This window comes from Eutrema salsugineum, unplaced genomic scaffold, assembly GCF_000478725.1.
Source record: "Eutrema salsugineum unplaced genomic scaffold, Eutsalg1_0 scaffold_12, whole genome shotgun sequence".
In the NCBI taxonomy this organism is placed as follows: domain Eukaryota; kingdom Viridiplantae; phylum Streptophyta; class Magnoliopsida; order Brassicales; family Brassicaceae; genus Eutrema; species Eutrema salsugineum.
In genome coordinates, this window is record NW_006256895.1 from 3742222 (window position 1) to 3760306 (window position 18085).

An 18085-nucleotide genomic window follows, 5' to 3' on the forward strand; every position below is an offset into this window, starting at 1 on the left:
AAATACAAAATAATATGAACATGTTGCATCTAATTTTACCATTTTTTTGGTTCTGTAGATATTATGGGTTTTGTTGTCAATAGTGAGCCTCTGGTCACAGTTACTGATGATTCTTACCCTGAAAGACAAGATAAGAAGACTGCCAGCATCTCTTTCACTATCAAGGATTATAAGTAAGGGGATTATAAGAAGATTGATGATATAGTTTTCTGCTTTTTCCTGATTCAAATTATTATTTTTTGATTAACTAAATTTTGTAATTGCTATGTAGGGGGTTATTGTTGTCGTGTGTTGCATTAGGATCACTTGCACTTGATTTCACTGACAAAATTTTCACTGAAAAACAATTACCATTTGATTGTCTGTTAACCGACTGGTCTGTGAAACATGGAGAAGGTTAGTTTGTGTTATTTCTGAGTAGTGATTATTATTATACTTTTTATTTTTATATTTATAGATGTTATAACATATATATTATCGTCATAGGTCGGTACTATCTTAGGTCTAGAGGAGGGATTTCTAGGATCGAAATTCATCATCAAATTCCAGAAGCCAAAACTTTCGTTAGAAGGTAACACTACAAGAAATATGTACATTCGTAGCATACGAATAACGCTATGAAAGTACTTTCATAGCGTTTTCATAAACGCTGTATCTGCCGGAGCTATAATAGAGTACACCCCTTAATATAGCGTTTATGGAAAGTGTTATTATATTCATATATATAATAGCATTGTTATGATGTTATTATAAATGATACGGTAGCACAAATTAGACGCTGTATTATTAAATTTTGTAGCATTATTTATGTGTTATTGACACCTTTATAGTAGTGTGGTTTTATAGCTACATTCTAGTTTACTATAAGAGAAATTCATTGCTGTTGTTAGTTGAGTCGTAGCATTATATTTTAGCTCCAACATCATATACTGTAGCTATTTTTTCACGCTGTATTGTTTAGTGTTGGAGCTGTTCTTACGTGCTATTGAATTTGGCGATGTAGGTTTTTTTTAACCAAATACGATATATCCAAAACCTCAAGAAATGCACTTACTAAATATCAAAACCTGGTAAACAAAAATTGAAATGCATCTGCTTTTCCATATAGAAGAACTGAGTACTGGTTAATGTTTCAGCAACATACAAGCATTTCCAACAAAGAAAACCATAAACACATATCAGGTTATGTCTTCAACAAAACCATCCTTAAGTTCAGAGAAGATAAAAACTAAAGTATCAGATGACTACTGCATTTAGACGAGTACCACTTTATCCTCTGGCCAAGCAATAGCTGTTCCTATTGCATCTTCCATGCACTCGATCTCAGACGAAGGCCTCCATACGCAAGCATCTTTAACTTTGACAACATCAATCCACACCTTAACTGCATTTGGACCCAAGGGAACAAAATGTACTGTTTGAAGTGGATCGTTTGTGGACCAACGTCCTTCAGCAATCACTCGCTTCTTTCCAGTAATAGCCATCACCAAGCACTTCTTATTTTCATTCCCCGTTTCCATTTGGTTGGATTCCTGTAGCGAAGAAAATTTGAATATATAGCTATACACGAAATCAACAAATCCAAACAAACCAAACAAATGAAAGTTTAGTAAGAAAACCTACCTGAGTTATAGGAGTAGAACTTTCTGATATTGCTTTAATTGGTTTTTGTATTGGAGCTGGTGGAGTTGATTCAGAGTTAGTAATAGGAGAACTCGTTTCAGGACTTGCCTCAAAGATTACTCTATTAGCAGGCCAGGCGACAAAGGTGTTGACTGAATCCTCCAAATCTAAAAACTCAGTCGTTGGCCTCCAGAGGAAGGTATTTGGGCATAAAACCACATCGACGAATACCTTCACTGCATTAGGTCCGAGAGGTAGTCCGTTGACTAATGTTTTTGGCTCTGGAGAATGCCAACGACCCTCTGCAACAACTTCCTCGTTAGTTCTAGCCCAGTCAAGCAGCTTGCAGAAGTTCCGAGAGCTAGTATTAGGACTCTGTGAAGCAGTAAACAAATGAAACCATTGTCAAGCATTGCACAGTTTTACTTTTACTATAAACTCAACTATAATATTCCGTACTGAAAGAATATTTACCAGAGGCGTAATGTCTTCTGGTTCACATCCGCTGCTAAAGGGAACCACAAAATTTTGAAGCCATGCAATCATCTCTCCAACTGCTTGCTCCATATTAAAGACGTTGCGAGCAGGTCTCCAAAGATAAGCTTCTGGCTTAATCGCTGTTTCCACCAAAACTTTGTACGAGTTTGGGCCTAAGGGTATACTGTTGACAAATTCCTCAGGCTCTTCAGACAAAATACGTCCTTCACCAACTTTTTCATCCGTTCCAGCCCAGTCGAATAACAGACACTTCCTTTGTAATTTCATGTTGACACTCTGCAAACGTTAATGGTGAATTTTAAAAACAGATGTAAACATATGACATATATTTTAAATGCTAAATAAGACAAAACAAGAGTTTACTCTTGGCGCAGAATTCTCTCCGACTTCAGCTTCTTGTTTCTGAAAAATGTAATTTGAAATACCAACCTAAGTTAATATAATAACAATGTAAAATCCAGAGTTACTATCACCAGACATGAAATACTCGCTTACCTGGTTCTGTATTTTTGACAGTGCTTCCTCTAAATCATGGACCTGCTGAATCAATCTAAGTTGGTCTCGTTTCATATCATCCATAAACTTGCTTTTCATCTGGAAGCATGCTAACTTGGTTTGACTCATCCCAAACGGCCAGGATTATCAGGCCCAAGTAGCTGAGAAAGGAGATCTTCTTTGGGATTTGTGGACGTCGAAGAGGGAGAAACCGTTTCAACAAGTTCAGCTGCCTTTTTCTGTACACACACTTTCGACATCAGCCAAGATACGCCAGTATTCATCAACTTTTAAAAATAAACCAACTAGTTATTGTTAACTACTTACGATCTTCTCGGCTTCATTTGTATTGACCGCAGTGCCATCCTTCTTGGTTCGAGACTTAACCCATACCTGTAGTCTAGTTACTTCAGATGGTTCAGAGCTCTCTTTTTTCTGAAAATAGGTGGCAATTTTAGTTATTTGCATATAGTTGCATCAGTATTACACATACGGAATATTACCATCTCTTCAGCCAGTCTGACCATCCCCTTTCGACTGCAAGTATGAGGAATCTGGTTTCGCCTTCTTTCTTTATATGTGTCACTTAGTTCCTGAAAACGAAAATTCAGTTATCTGTATATGGAAGTAAATGAGGGATACGTGATTACCTAAAATGCTGCACTAGTTTTAGCCTTCACAAATTTGCGCCATTCTGCCGGTGGAATATTCTTTGGGCGAAGCTTCAATCTTTCTGCGTTATTCTTACCACTCTTGATCTGGCTGACTAGCCTCGACTTTGAAGCCCTCCATATACAACCCATTTGCTTGATGACAGCCATCTTGTGATACTCCTCATCTAATTCGAACCTTGCCTACAATAAATTCCAAAACAAACAATAAAAATCAAGTCCATTATACTTACCTTATTCTAAATTCAAGTGGGTCTACCTGTACAGATTTCCATAGAACTGTTCTACGTTCTTCACCAATCTTCCTCCAATCTTCAATAATGACAGGGATGTGTTCACGCACCAAGGGCCCAAGATAAGATGACAGCTTAACCGATCCTGATCCATACGGTTCTCCCATGCTATTGAATTCAACCTTTATGCGACTATTAGGATCTCTTGCGATGTCTTTTATCCTTGTTGGACCTCTAGATCGCTTAGGCTTGTTTGGAGCTGTAGTCCCTTCTGATTCAGGCGCCGGCGTTTCATCATTCATGAATGCATGGTCATGGAATGCATCCTCATCAACATTCGGTAATCCATCGTTCAGATCTGGTTCCTGAGAGCACACTCTATGTTCTGGACTCTGTGTCTCATCATTAATCTGCGTCTGCACCGCCTCGTTCATGACTTCATCAGGTTGATCATTTCCGGCTGCATTGTCTTCTCCCTCCATCATGCATACTTTTCGGATATACTGTCCCAATAAATTCTGGCTCCTCAGATAAATTCTTCCTTTTTCTATTCTTTCCCTTTGGTCGACCCATACTTTATCACCTGAAACACCCAATACAACCCATCAGTGAAAAATTCAGACCACCATATTCCACATAGTCAAGCATATACACTAAACCGAAAGCAACGACTCTAACTACGCTATAGGTAATATGTATATGTCCTAAACGTATATTCCTTCACAATCAACCCTTGCAGGTTGGTCTTCAGCGTCAACATGTTCTACGTTCATGTCAACAATCAATGGTAATGGCCAAGCATCTGCCTCATCACTGTCTGCCTCAGTGTATCTCCTTGAAGGGCCTCTCATAACCACATACCAATTTGAAGACTCGTCCTCTCTGGAATAGAATATTTGCTTAGCTTGAGATGCCAGAATGAATGGATCCCTTGCGAAAGAGACTTGACTTTGGTTCAAGTTGACCAACGTAAAACCTTCGTCCACCTTCACACCGTTGCCTCTGACCGCCCATTGACATCGGAATAGAGGTATGTAGAATACATTGTAGTCTAATAAGATAATGTCCACCACTCTGCCATAATAAGAAACCAAATCCACGATTTGGGAAGTGTTTCTTGCAGTTGCTTCATAATATACTCCACTGTTTTGCGTTTGTCTGTGAACTGATGTTGTGTGAAACCGCAGACCATTAACAACGTAACCAGTGTATGATCTAGCCATATTACGTGGACCATATGAAATCCACTTAAGTGTGTCATCATGTTCCGTAGAGTCAAGTGGTATCTGACAAAAATAATTTAGTAAGTAAATCAACAAAACGTTTAAAATGTACCTTGTATTAATACGGAACTGAAACAGCTTACGTAACACTTTTTTTAAGCCACTCTGAAAAGTTTTTAGTGTGAGTACTCAATAGGAAAGTAGCATCTTGTCTACACCGTGGGTTTGTGTCTTGCAGGTATTGCAGATGCATGCTTACAAAATGACATTAGACAACAATGAAATATATTAGTATAAAGACTGAATTCCGAATATGAATGCAGCATAATAAAGAAATTAGAGCTTACTCTACATAAGGATCTACCAGTGCGGTATTCTGAATGACAGCTAGGTGTGCTGTTTTCTTTTCCACTTCAGAAAGTGTGATAGACCTCCCAGCAGAAATAGGTCGCCCTTCGAGTATTGAAGTGCTTTCGTATTCAGTATTTCGTTCTTGTCTATCTTCGACACTTGTGGTCTTCCTCAAGAAATCTCTGCAGAACTGCATACATTCCTCTGCTAGATATGATTCAGCAATACATCCTTCCGATCTTGCAGGATTCCTGACGTAGTCTTTCAACAGTTTCATGTGTCTGGTAGGAATTAAGAAGACAAGAATAATGATAATGGAAGATGAAATATGCGGCAAGCAAACTTATCAAAAAACTTGTATAGACAACTTACCTCTCGAAAGGATACATCCATCGAAATTTCACAGGTCCACCTAATCTAGCTTCCCTCCCAAGATGTATACACAAGTGAACCATTATATCAAAGAAACTAGGTGGGAAAAATCTCTCAAACATACAAATAGTCTCAACGATTTTGTTTTCCATTCCTGATATTTTCTCCCTATCAACAACACATTGACATAGATTGTTGAAGAATGCACATAATCGTGTAATGGCTATTCTAGGCCCTTTCGGTAAAAGACCTCTAAGTGCAACTGGTAAAAGTTGTTGCATGAGCACATGGTAATCGTGTGACTTCAATCCCATTGTCTTAGACTCTTCTAATGATACGCACCTGGATATACTGGAGCAATAACCATCCGGTCCTTTGAACTCATGTAGACGCTTGCAGAATAGTCTCTTATCTTCCTTTGACAAAGTCCACGGTGCTGCAGGTAAGTAAGTTCGTTTGCCTCTGGCTTTAGGATGCAACTCTTTCCTAATACCAAGGACTTGTAGATCTTTACGAGCATTAAGACCGTCTTTTGAATTTCCACAATGCAGCAAGGTGGAAATGATGCTCGCTGCAACATTTCTTTCTACGTGCATAACGTCTAAGTTATGTCTGACCGGGAGTTCCTATGGATTGCATTTAGACATGTTAGCTGAAAGTCTTTAAATTATGTATAGTGTATTTAACAAATATAAATGAAGTTGTAAAATGATAACATACCTCCCAGTAAAGAAGATTGAAAAAGATAGATCGTTTTTTCCATCAAGATAATTCTTCTTCATCTACTTCCTCTTCCTCCTCTGATTCGGATTCTTCGTCTTCACTATCAGTTAATGACTCCGCAGGAATAACCCTTTTTCTTTTCCTTCCAGCTTGTCTAACATTTCCAAACTCGTTTTTGTAGTTCTTCAGCAACACAGATATGTTATGACCCGTTAGAATCCTACCCTTCCTTCCATATTCAACTTTTCCATCGAACCCTGCCTTCTTCCCATGGTAACTATGCGTGGGTGATAATCCCTTTCTATGACACATGTAAACATGCTTCCTGCTATTAGGTAACCATAAACTATCAGTATGCTTTCCACATAATGGACATCCCATCTTACCTTTTACTCTGCAGCCAGCCAGATTTCCATATGCAGGTAGGTCACTAATAGTCCACAATAGCATTGCCTTCATTGTGAATGTGGTTTTACTGAATGCATCATACGTTTGCTCTCCACTGTCCCACAATCGTTGGAGGTCATCGATCAGTGGCTCCAGGTACACATCTATACTGTTGCCAGGTTGATACGGTCCAGGAATCAACAAGGAAAGCATGATATTCTCCTTCTTCATAAACAAGTCTGGAGCCATATTATAATTCACCAATAATACAGGCCAACAAGAATACCTTGTATTTTTCATGCTGAATGGATTGAAACCGTCGGTAGATAGACCTAGCCGAATGTTCCTTGATTCTGCGGCAAACAACGGGTACTTGGAATTCATCTGGTCCCATGTTACGGAGTCTACGGGATGACGCAGCTTTCCATCATTACTTTTGTTAGTAAAATGCCACCTTAGCTCCTTAGCAGTTTGCTCTGACCTAAACATCCTCTTCAGCCTCGGAATGATGGGAAAGTACCTCAAAACTTTCTGAGGGACACCTTTTTTAAGTTCACCGGTTTGGAAGTTAGTCTTCCATCTTGATGTCTTGCACTTGGGACAGTTGTCTAACTTCTTCAACCCCTTTCTGAAAAGACAACCATCATTAACACAGGCATGGATCTTCTCGTACCCCATATGGAAAGACTTGAGGAACTTCTTCACGTCATACAACGAGGTGTGAAGCACATTATCCTCCGGCAACATACTCGGCAGTGTCTCTAACAGCTCGTTGAAGCTCTTGTCCGACCACCCATTCTGAGTCTTCAGCCTAAACAACGATACAATTGCTGATGGCTTGCTATGGCTGGCACAACTTGGATACAATGGCGTTTCGGCATCAGCAAGTTTAGCTAGAAACTCGTCTTCTCTCTTGTCTAAACCTTCAGCAACATCGCATAAGTCAGTCTTGTTAGCTAACTCTTCATCCAAGTATTCGGCAGCTTGATACAACCCTAAAATCTCCTCGTTCCACTCTCTAATCACTTTCCTTGCTTCGTCAGACCCACTGTTTACTTCCCCATGATGATACCAATCAGTCCTTAGCTTGTACGTCTCATCCATTCCTCTTGTGACCAAGTGATCCACTACATCATTTTTAGAATGACGGTCTACGTTTCAACAATCAATGCACGGGCATATAACCAAATCACAATCTCCTAAGGCAGAGGCAACTGAGTTCACAAAATTCCTAGCACCAATCTCATATACAGGATCCGCTCTTCAACATATGCATGTCGGTGAATAATAAAAGTCAAAACTATACAGGTAAACTATATAGAAGCACATCTACCCTGAACAAATGTTTATTAAGTGATACCTGCATAGGTGAACCCATGCCTTGTCCACCATTGTATACTCCAACCTTAATAACAATTGTTAGCTAAACGACTCAACCCTAAACAAACACCCTAAAAGTACTCCGGAAGACAAAGTAGATTTCAATATAAACGAGTTTCGTATCAATTCTGTGTAAACCCTAAACCGATTAAAGAGTTACATTTACCTTGATTATCGATGAAATCAGACACGATTGAGCTTTGTTCGCCTATGTATTTGATGTCTTCTCGCTGTCTTTTGGTTTCTCTTCAGCTTCGAAACCTCAAGAGGGAAGAAATGAGAATGAAAGTGTAGTAAGTAAAACAAGTATAAGAATTAAATGAATCGAATGATGGAATTACATTTAGGGTTTATGAAGAGTGAAATTGGAGTTACCTTTGCATGTGCGTCGTCTAGTTTCCGCTGAACTTGACAAACAACTGTGCCTCAATCGCCGAAAATTTCCTGCTAAACCCAGAATTCTCCAAAACCGAGAGCTTAACTCCAACAGGAATCAAGATGACCTGATCTAAACCCGAAATCGACACTGGTGAAAGAGATTTCCGACGATGAGGGTATCAGAGATGTCAGATTGTTAATCGGCTTGATGAATTTGAGATCACTCTCTTCTCTCGTAAACCCTAGAACTTTCTATTTTTTGCTCACCCGAGAAAATGGTTGTTTTTTTAGTCGACAGAATGTTGTTATGTTTTGTCTATAAAATGAAATTTTTACTAAGTGTTGGCGGGCATAAGTGTTTTCTGCGTGCCAAAGCCTTTTTTTTGTTCCCGCTCACATTATTTACTCTTTAGCATTTTTTAAGTGCTATATTAGAGTACCCAATTCCGCAAATGACATTTAATAGCAGTTACAAATATTACGCTATTAAAATGTGCTATCAATAAGCATATTTCTTGTAGTGTAAACCATTATTGACTATATAAAGTGGTATCATTTTTTTGTATGTGAATGTTTGCTTAATAGAATTTTATTAGTAACAGGTTTTGGAACAACCAAAACAAACCTACCGATGTCATTGATTTGGGTACGAACGACGATGAGGCAAGTACATCTTCTGGGAAGAGTAGGAACTGATCCAATAATCTATCTTTCTTAGCTTTGTATAATTATTCGCATTATAAGTTATGTTTGATTTCTATATGTATGGAAATCACTCAAGACTATAAGATTTTTTTTATATTCTGAACTCTGTCTATCATTGAAATTTTTTTAATATAAGATGATTAAAACTTCTTTACTATTATGTTTCTCTAATCTATATTTATATTACTGCATTTTTAACTATAACGTATCTGATATTTTTATCCTTTGGTTAATCGGTTTTTACAATATATAGTTTTATGTATTCTAATTTGAGTGTTTTGATTTACATCATAATTTTATTATTTTGTTATATTATATGCTTAATATTAATGGAACAGCTAAATTAAATACTGTTTGTTGGTTGGTATATTGCAGAATTTATTACTCTATTCTCTGCATGCAAAGTAAAAATACTCAATTTGATTTGATTGATATCTTATGCAGCTTTTTATTAAGATTTAATTATTTATTTAAAAAAAATTAAGAAAGTCTCCATTTTGGATATCGAACGTTCATATCTAAATGATTATTGTATAGATATATTTAATTTCCTTTTACATATGAAAATATATTTATGTTCATATCACTTATTACAATCTTTATTAAGATTACCGAATATTTAAATTGCATCAATATATATTTCCATAGTAATACTTTATAATTAACAAAGAGGTATTATATAATTCTGATTCTTCCAAAGTATGTGCATCCTTTAATTTATAGTAAACATACTTATTATATTCTTTGTTCAGAAACCAGATATATTCAATTGATTTGATAGAATTCTACTTGCAGCTTTTCATCAGTAACTTCCATTATTTTGTTACAAATATCAAAAGATTGTTCTTCTCAAATCTGAAACCGATTCAATTAGATTCGTTGAAAATATGCCTATATCAAACCAAAAGAAGCAAACCATTTAACTATTTATTAAAAATACATTTATTCCAATCATCGCGATTTAACCTACTCAATATTCTCTATATATATAACCATCTTCTGTCGTCCCTAACTTCATCCTTAACCAAAACTTGAAACATTCTACCAAAAAATCTATAATACAACTATGATGGCTGACTACCAAATGGTGAAGGACTTAACTCCATGGGAAGAGTTCAAACAAACTATCAAAGTTAAGGTTTTCAAACGATGGGAATCAACTGATTAACAAGGCCTCCCTGGAATGGATTTCATCTTGGTTGATGAAGATGTAAGCATCGAACATTATTTTTTTTGGATTATTTTGTCTATTACAACTTTTCTCATAGATCTATATGAATATTAATAATACTCTTATAGGGCTTTCGAGTTGCTGCTTCCGTTTGCAACGCTGGGCTGTCTTACTTTGAACAAGTTTTCAAGAAAGTCAATGGGTTAAACTTCCTCAGTTTCGATTAGTTAACTCTAATTGGAATGCAAGAACCACCAGACATGCGTACCAGATCATACTCACTCAGAGGACAAAGGTTTCAACTATCAGACATTTGACTGAGGATCCTTTCATTAAGTTTGTTGATTTTGCATCTGTGTACAACAAGCCTTATACTCACTACTATCCTATTGGTAAGTATACCTTTTTATTTTAAATTACTAATAAACTCATTAATTTCTTATTGTTGTTTATGGATTCTATATAAGTAGTTTATATTACGTTATGTAGACATGCAGTGATTTTTTTTGGTTTTACATACAGATTTGCTTGGTGTTTTGGATAAGGAGATTAGAGACGTTGTTGATGTTGTTCAATCTGATGGGAATGCTGTTCCAACCCTTAATTTTCGTATTCGAGATCTTGAGTAAGGATATTCACTAAGTTAACAAATTTAAATGATTATTTATATGTAGTTAAGTAATATTTTTTGTTTACTTGAAGGGATTACAAACTTAACTACGTCGCTCATTGTGATTTGGCATATGAAATCAAGGAAAAATGTAACTGCGGGTTAATGAAAGGACCATATGCAATATGTGTACTGACTGACTGGGTTGTTAAGAAAAACTTCAGTAAGTCACCATTTTATCTTTAATGTTTTTTTTAATTCCATGTATTATAATCATTTGTCTTGATTCCTGATATTTATAGACTTTTTTATATAGATGAAATGACCATACATGTTTATGAAGGAGGAAAGATTTCCTGTTTCATAGTTTATCCACCACTTGATGAAGTTTTCATACTCAGGAGCAAGTAATAAAATGTTATACTAAATATTAGTCTTTCTTTCATATAATATATATTATATATATATATATGATATATATTTATTTCTGTAACTTATGATTTTGTCCAGATTTGGGATAAGCTAAGTGCATCGGCCAGCAATGCTTCATCTTCAGAGGCAAGGGATGCGTAGTTTGGGAGCAGTCTGAAGTCAGTTTGTCTTTATGTTTTTAGTTTATTTCGTTAATCAAAAGGAGTGATGTCCTCCTAATTTCTATAATGTTAAGACTTAAGTTATATGTTGGCTTTATTCGAACTTACACTATGTTATGTTACTTTCATCATTATCACTACTCTAAATATATTTCATCTCTATATAATTATTGCATTGTTTGCCTTATTGCATTATAATAATTATCTGGATATCTAAAGTATAAAACGGAGGATATTCCTTCATTAACTTTGTTTTTGTCATTTAAATATATCAGCTAATTTGATATTCTATTGAATGTTTACTACTTCCGATTTAGGGTTAATATATGAAATGAACTCCATTTATATTATTTGTGTCTTATTTTTATTCTAAGGTAATGTTTCCTATATCATATCACGGAAATATTCTTATTTCAAAACATTATTCAAATTTGTCTGTGAATAAATGTTTATTTACAATATGTAATTATGTTTTGATTTTGCTAAACCCCAAACCATACCAAATTAACATTGTTTAGACATGAATATATAGAAATATACCAATTCTATATTTTGGCTATATAAAGAAAACAGCAATTTAGACAAAATTTTTAACATAAATTATTGTGTATCTTCATTTAAAAATATTACAATCTAAACTACCTTTTCTTATCAAATTCGTCTTCATTTACAAATCTTATTATAACTACTATAAATTATCTGTAATTATCAATACTGCCTTACTAGAATTATAAAAGCAATTTGTAAGATTCGGTTAATATATTGTAGATATGTTATATATATTGATTTATTCATATCCTTTTTTAAGGAAACGTCTTTATTCCAGCCCTCGCAACTCCATTAAGTTTAATGTATTTCTATTCCACACAATTTATCTTATTTGATAATTTATTAAATTCTATAATTATTCCCATGATTTGAAAATTTTTTAATATCGACATTGAATTGTAATGCTTATGCCATTTTACATCACATTGTTGATTTTATATGTAAACACATCAATATCTAATATGAATGACCGAGTCATATTTTACTATGTAACAACGATTGAGATGCCAAAAAAATAATGTAAAAAAAGTAACAAAAAATGGTAAAGCAACTACAATACAACATACATCTACACACAATTATTAATCTCACTCTAAAATATTGAATGTAATACAAATCATTATATTATAAATATCTTATGTCCACATACTTTAAAACTAGATATTTAAACTGATTACAACATAATACAGTGCATAGCACGGGTCAAAATCTAGTCTGAGTGAAAACACCTGCATAAGATATTAAAAGTGATTTATAAAAGTGGTCAAAATCAGGTGTTATCAGGACCCTCAGCGCAGACTTGCTCCTCCAAGCATTTACTGCACAGCTGGAGGCCATTACAAAACGAAGCGAGGAGCGCTTCAACCAAATAGCTACTCAAATTGCCGAACTCAGTCAAGTTTGTACTCTGCTACGAGTACTCAACATCATTGACGACCTCAACACGGAAGGTGAGCCCACTGGAACGATGCGATCAGCCGCTCTCGGGTCAGCAAACGCGCTTGTTCCGACAGATCCAACCCGTGATGCCGATATTGAGGCAATGAAGACACAGCTTTGCCAAATCACGTCAAAGATTCATCGAGCAATAAGTGCGGTTCGGAGATCGACCGTGTTATCCAGGAAACGCAAAACACTCCTTTCACCCCGCGCATTGCTGGCACACCTGTTTGGCACTTGGAAAAGCTCAAGATCAAGACTTATGAGGGCGACTCCGACCCGCGCCATTTCCTGACCTCATTCAAAATCTGCATGAACCGATATCAGTTCCGAACTGCTGAGGAAAAAAATGCAGTCCAGGGCCAACTTTTGTCGAGACCCTCGGCAATATCGCTCTCGATTGGTTCTCACGACTTGAAGGGAACTCGGTAAACAGTTACAAGGAGTTAACCACATCGTTCGTTAAACACTTCTCGGTGAACAGTTACAAGAACACACAAGAACCTGCGGAGACGTAGAGATCAAAAGCTAATAGTTATTAAAAGCATTCAGTTCCCTAAGTCCTAGTTCGTCAAAACGACCAACTCGGAAACAAACTCAGTTGTATTTACTCTGATCTGATATCAATAAAATCGAACTTCGATCTAATTACTGTTTTGTCCTTTTTGTGTGATATTACATATCAACATTAGTTCATACTAGAAGAGAACCCGCGTGTATACGCGGGTCTTGTTTTAATATATATTTAAATACTATATTTTTAAAATGTGTATTGAATTTTATGTTTATTATCAATGTTTTGCGTTTAAAATATTTATATTTTCCTTGATTTCTTTTTGATGATACATTATTTGTAATCTCTTCTATACCGGTTGTGCCAAATAGTCTAATTTTTCTTCCAAAATAATAAGGGATTAAAAATATATTATTTTAAATTTTGTATGAAAACGTAATAATTCACTTATAAATATACGTTTAATATCAGAGAGAAATATTTATTTGTTCTTCGATCTTCATATTCTTTTTATCTTTGTAAATCTTACTAATATAATACTTGTTAACTTTTTCAATTTACCATTTTGAATTTTTTAGTTATATATATTTTATTGATTCCATTTTTTTAATTTAAATTCATGTATGACATTTTTAGGTGCACATCTTTCTTTATACTAATTTTTTTTTAATAATTGTTATCTCTTTAATCGTTTATTAAATATTTTTATGTTTTTTTAATTTAGTAGTTGAAGTTTTATATAAGAATATTTGAAACTTCTTATTTTATTCAGTCTTAAATTTTTTTTATTTGCATTAAAATTTAGTATATTTTTAGTTTGAAAATGAAATTTAAATCACTTGAAAGAAGAAAATAGAATAGTGCATCTAAAAAATCTTGTATTATATAAAATTTATAAGTTTTTCTATATTTAAATTAAATTTGAATTGCATTCTAATGTATATATATATATATTAATCTTTATTTGTGTTTTTAATGTGTTTTGCTTTAAATTTAATTAATTATTTATTTTATCAATTTTTGGATGTGCCACATGTCACTTTCTCAATTGCTGATGTGTCACTCAGCTGGAGAGAGTTGATTGTCTTTGCATTAAAATTTAGTATATTTTTAGTTTGAAAATGAAATTTAAATCACTTGAAATAAGAAAATAGAATAGTGCATCTAAAAAATCTTGTATTATATAAAATTTATAAGCTTTTCTATATTTAAATTAAATTTGAATTGCATTCTAATGTATATATATATATATATATTAATCTTTATTTATGTTTTTAATGTGTTTTGCTTTAAATTTAATTAATTATTTATTTTATCAATTTTTGGATGTGCCACATGTCACTTTCTCCATTGCTGATGTGTCACTCAGCTGGAGAGAGTTGATTGTCTTTATATATAAGATGAGAAAACTATGTATTTCAAATCCCAATTTTTTGCTTTGTCCCTGATTCCTTGTAAAGGAGAGAATCTGAATAAGCGATATTCACACGTTTTTGGCCTTTACAATAATGCCTACACTTTTTTCTATCCATAAACATCTTTGTTTCTTTGTTGTTACTATCAGGCTCCTTTGCCTGAACTTCTTGGATAGGCTCCAAGACCTTTACCACTTTAGACATAGTTGGTCTATACTTGGGATTTTGGCTTAGACACTTGAAGGCTAAGACAGCAGCTGTCTGAGCTTGCTCGGTATTGTATTGGCATTCCAGCCTCGGATCAATGATCCGCTCTAGCTTTCTTTGATCCCTCAACATTGGCCGAACCCACTCCACGAGGCTTTGTTCACTCCGTACCCGGGTATTGTCCATTGATCGTTTCCCGGTTAGCAGTTCTAACAAAACGACTCCAAAACTGTACACATCATTCATTGTCGTCAAGTGACCTGTCACATAAGAAACCATTACGACAAAACTCAAAAAATTTTCGGTTATATGGTAAAAAAAAAATTATTAACTCCATAAATAATGTTACCAGTCATAATATATTCGGGTGCAGCATAACCTTGTGTCCCCATTACGCGAGTTGTTACATGTGTATGTTCTCCTTCAGGTCCATCTTTGGCCAGACCAAAATCAGATAATTTGGCGTTATAGTTCTGAAATATTCGGGAAATCAATCAAAATAGCAATTTAATTGATAGTGCTGACAAAAATATAAGAAGGATTAAAAAGACTCTCGGAGTCTAATAATATGTTGGAGGTTTTGAAATCTCTGTAGATAACAGGTTTCTCTGCTTCATGGAGAGATGCTAAACCTTTGGCGGCTCCAAGGGCTATCTTCATCCTTAGTCCCCATGCCAGTCCTACACTATTTCCTGTTCCAATTGAAACATTATTAAACTGTTACTTAAAAACGAAAGTTATATAATGTACTGCATTAAACGATAAAGTAACTTAAATTTTGGTAAAGTTAACGTGAAGCATGTATTCTTTTGCCAAGATTTTTTTTAGCGTGCTTGGTAGATGAGTAAAGCCGAAATTGGAAAAAAAAAAACACACACACGATGGCAAAACGATATTAAGTTGTGCTTATTAGTGTGCGATTAAACGAAAAAATGTTATACAACATAAAACAGCGTGTTATTGGATACCACAGCATGATATTTTTTTTTTAAAAAAAAAAAACATGCGCGACATCCATGAACATTGTGCGATAAATAAACCAGCATGTTTATTGTAAATACTTGTGCGACAAATAAATCAAGAAATATGGATGCCGTCGATTTTGCAAATAATAATAAAGATATATATGGTCCTTTTGTGGGACTAGTCCTACTGTTTTGTTGTCATTCAGTTCTTAAAAAACTGTGAAGTCATCAAAGAGTTGTTTGAATGTTCCTTAAGGTTTAAACGAACTCAAATAAGAAAGTGAATTGAATAACAACTTGATAGATTAGGGAAAAAATTTAGTAGACGACATACTTCTAAAGAGTTGATTCTCCAAGCTACCTCGCGGCATGTACTCATAAACAAGTACTCTTTGCTCTTCTTCACAACAAACCCCTATGAGCTTAACAAGATGTCTGTTACTTAGCTGTCCCAAAAATATTATCTCTGACTGTAAATCAAAGCCGAAAAGGGATCATTTAAAGATATTGCGAGTTTTTTTTGCAACATTATAAATACATATAACAGTTCAGAACTAATATTGTAGTTCTAGAAAATTCTAATGAAAATTAAAATTATTACACTAGAGAAAAAAAGAGATATATTTTACCAGCCATTCTCTATGACCTTGATGACCATGAAGATCAAGTGCCTTAACTGCAACCGGTTGGGCTTTTAAACCCGGTTTAACCTTATCATCAATAAATCCTTTGTAAACCGGCCCAAACCCTCCTTCTCCCAATATGCTAAGTCTTGAGAAATTATGCGTAATCACTCTCAGCTCGGACATCGAAAACAAACGAAGCTTGTCAGATGTGAAGGAGTTTGAGAGATCATCCATGAACGACATGGGCGAGCTTGGATCACTTATGTCCGACAAAGACAGCCTCTTGAACACCGGACAAGTTCTTATTTTCATCGGGTGATCCTTCTCCTCTACTTCGTATCTATTCGCGTTATTTATCCTGTAACATCCTAAGAACAGAGATGTCAATGATGTCTTCTTCATCTTGATTACTGCCACTTTGTTCTACTATTCTTTGGGGAAAGAGGGAGATAGATAGTTAAAAAAAAGGGAGATAGATAGTATTTTACTCTTTTTGATGTATCTTTTGTAGAGTGCGTAGGTTTAGAAATTAAGGATGTTTTAGTTAACCTACTTGTCTTCAAAGTCTTGTACTTATAGTAGTTGTTGTGTCATATTCGTACTGACCGACCTTGAAACATTCGCTTTACATATAATAATAGTGGTTGCTTTATATATTAGTTTTCATATAAATTTATTTTCAATATGTTGGGGATATTTTATTTATTGGTCTAATTAATGTTTACACTGACATATATATTTTTTAGGTGAAAGACGATCCATTGTTCTCATCATTTCCCACAATACGAGTGAGATGTTAATGTGTAATGTGAATTCTTTATTTCAGATTGGATTTTCAACTGGTCTATAATTCACTGCTGTTGAAAAATATAGTTTATGTTTTTTATCACACATTAGTTTTGTAAATTCTAAATTGAACATCTTAAATGATTGGAATATTTTCACGATAATATTGATTTGAGGTTCTTTCTAATGCACTGCTTAGACTCATCTTACAAAAGTCTACGTACTAAAAAAGTATTTGGTTATACAATTTCAATCATTTTAAAGGTCTACATTCTACTAATTCCATATCTTGTTCCAGATCACAAGACTTAGTAATTTATAATACGTTTTGTTGTTCTAATAATTTAAGTGATTAATATTCAAATACTTTGCTATATATTTCCGGTTGGCAATAGATTACGCACAAGGGAGGAAGATATGATTCGCCTTGTTGAGAGGAGAATGAGCTGATTAGAACATTATTGGATGTCCGTTGACTTTGTTTCTTTCGTGTAAACAATTAAAGCGGTAATGAAGCGAGCAAATTCGTCATCTTGATTTGATTACTCTTACTTAACAATCAATGAATAAATTAGGTTAGGTACTGGTCATCAGGTAGATAACATAACTCTCTGGCAGAGGTTTTATATTCCACCGTTAGTTCTTGTCGTTGGAATTCAGTATCAGTCAAT

The 18085-nt window shown here is 34.7% G+C and overlaps 2 protein-coding genes across 2 annotated transcripts; both read right to left on the reverse strand.

The window, feature by feature from the left end:
- Positions 1 to 6228: 6228 nt before the first annotated feature.
- On the reverse strand, positions 6229 to 7680 carry LOC112089117. The gene has a single exon (XM_024160094.1). The coding sequence runs from the start codon at positions 7678 to 7680 to the stop codon at positions 6229 to 6231; it is 1452 nt and encodes a 483-aa protein (XP_024015862.1).
- Positions 7681 to 14833: 7153 nt separating this feature from the next.
- LOC18025467 (probable serine/threonine-protein kinase PBL12) lies at positions 14834 to 17117 on the reverse strand. The gene is given in 5 exon segments (XM_024160235.1): positions 14834 to 15297; positions 15387 to 15588; positions 15590 to 15729; positions 16337 to 16472; positions 16632 to 17117. Coding segments are annotated over 5 exon segments (1341 nt in total). The 5' UTR covers positions 17031 to 17117.
- Between the last annotated feature and the right edge of the window lie 968 nt (positions 17118 to 18085).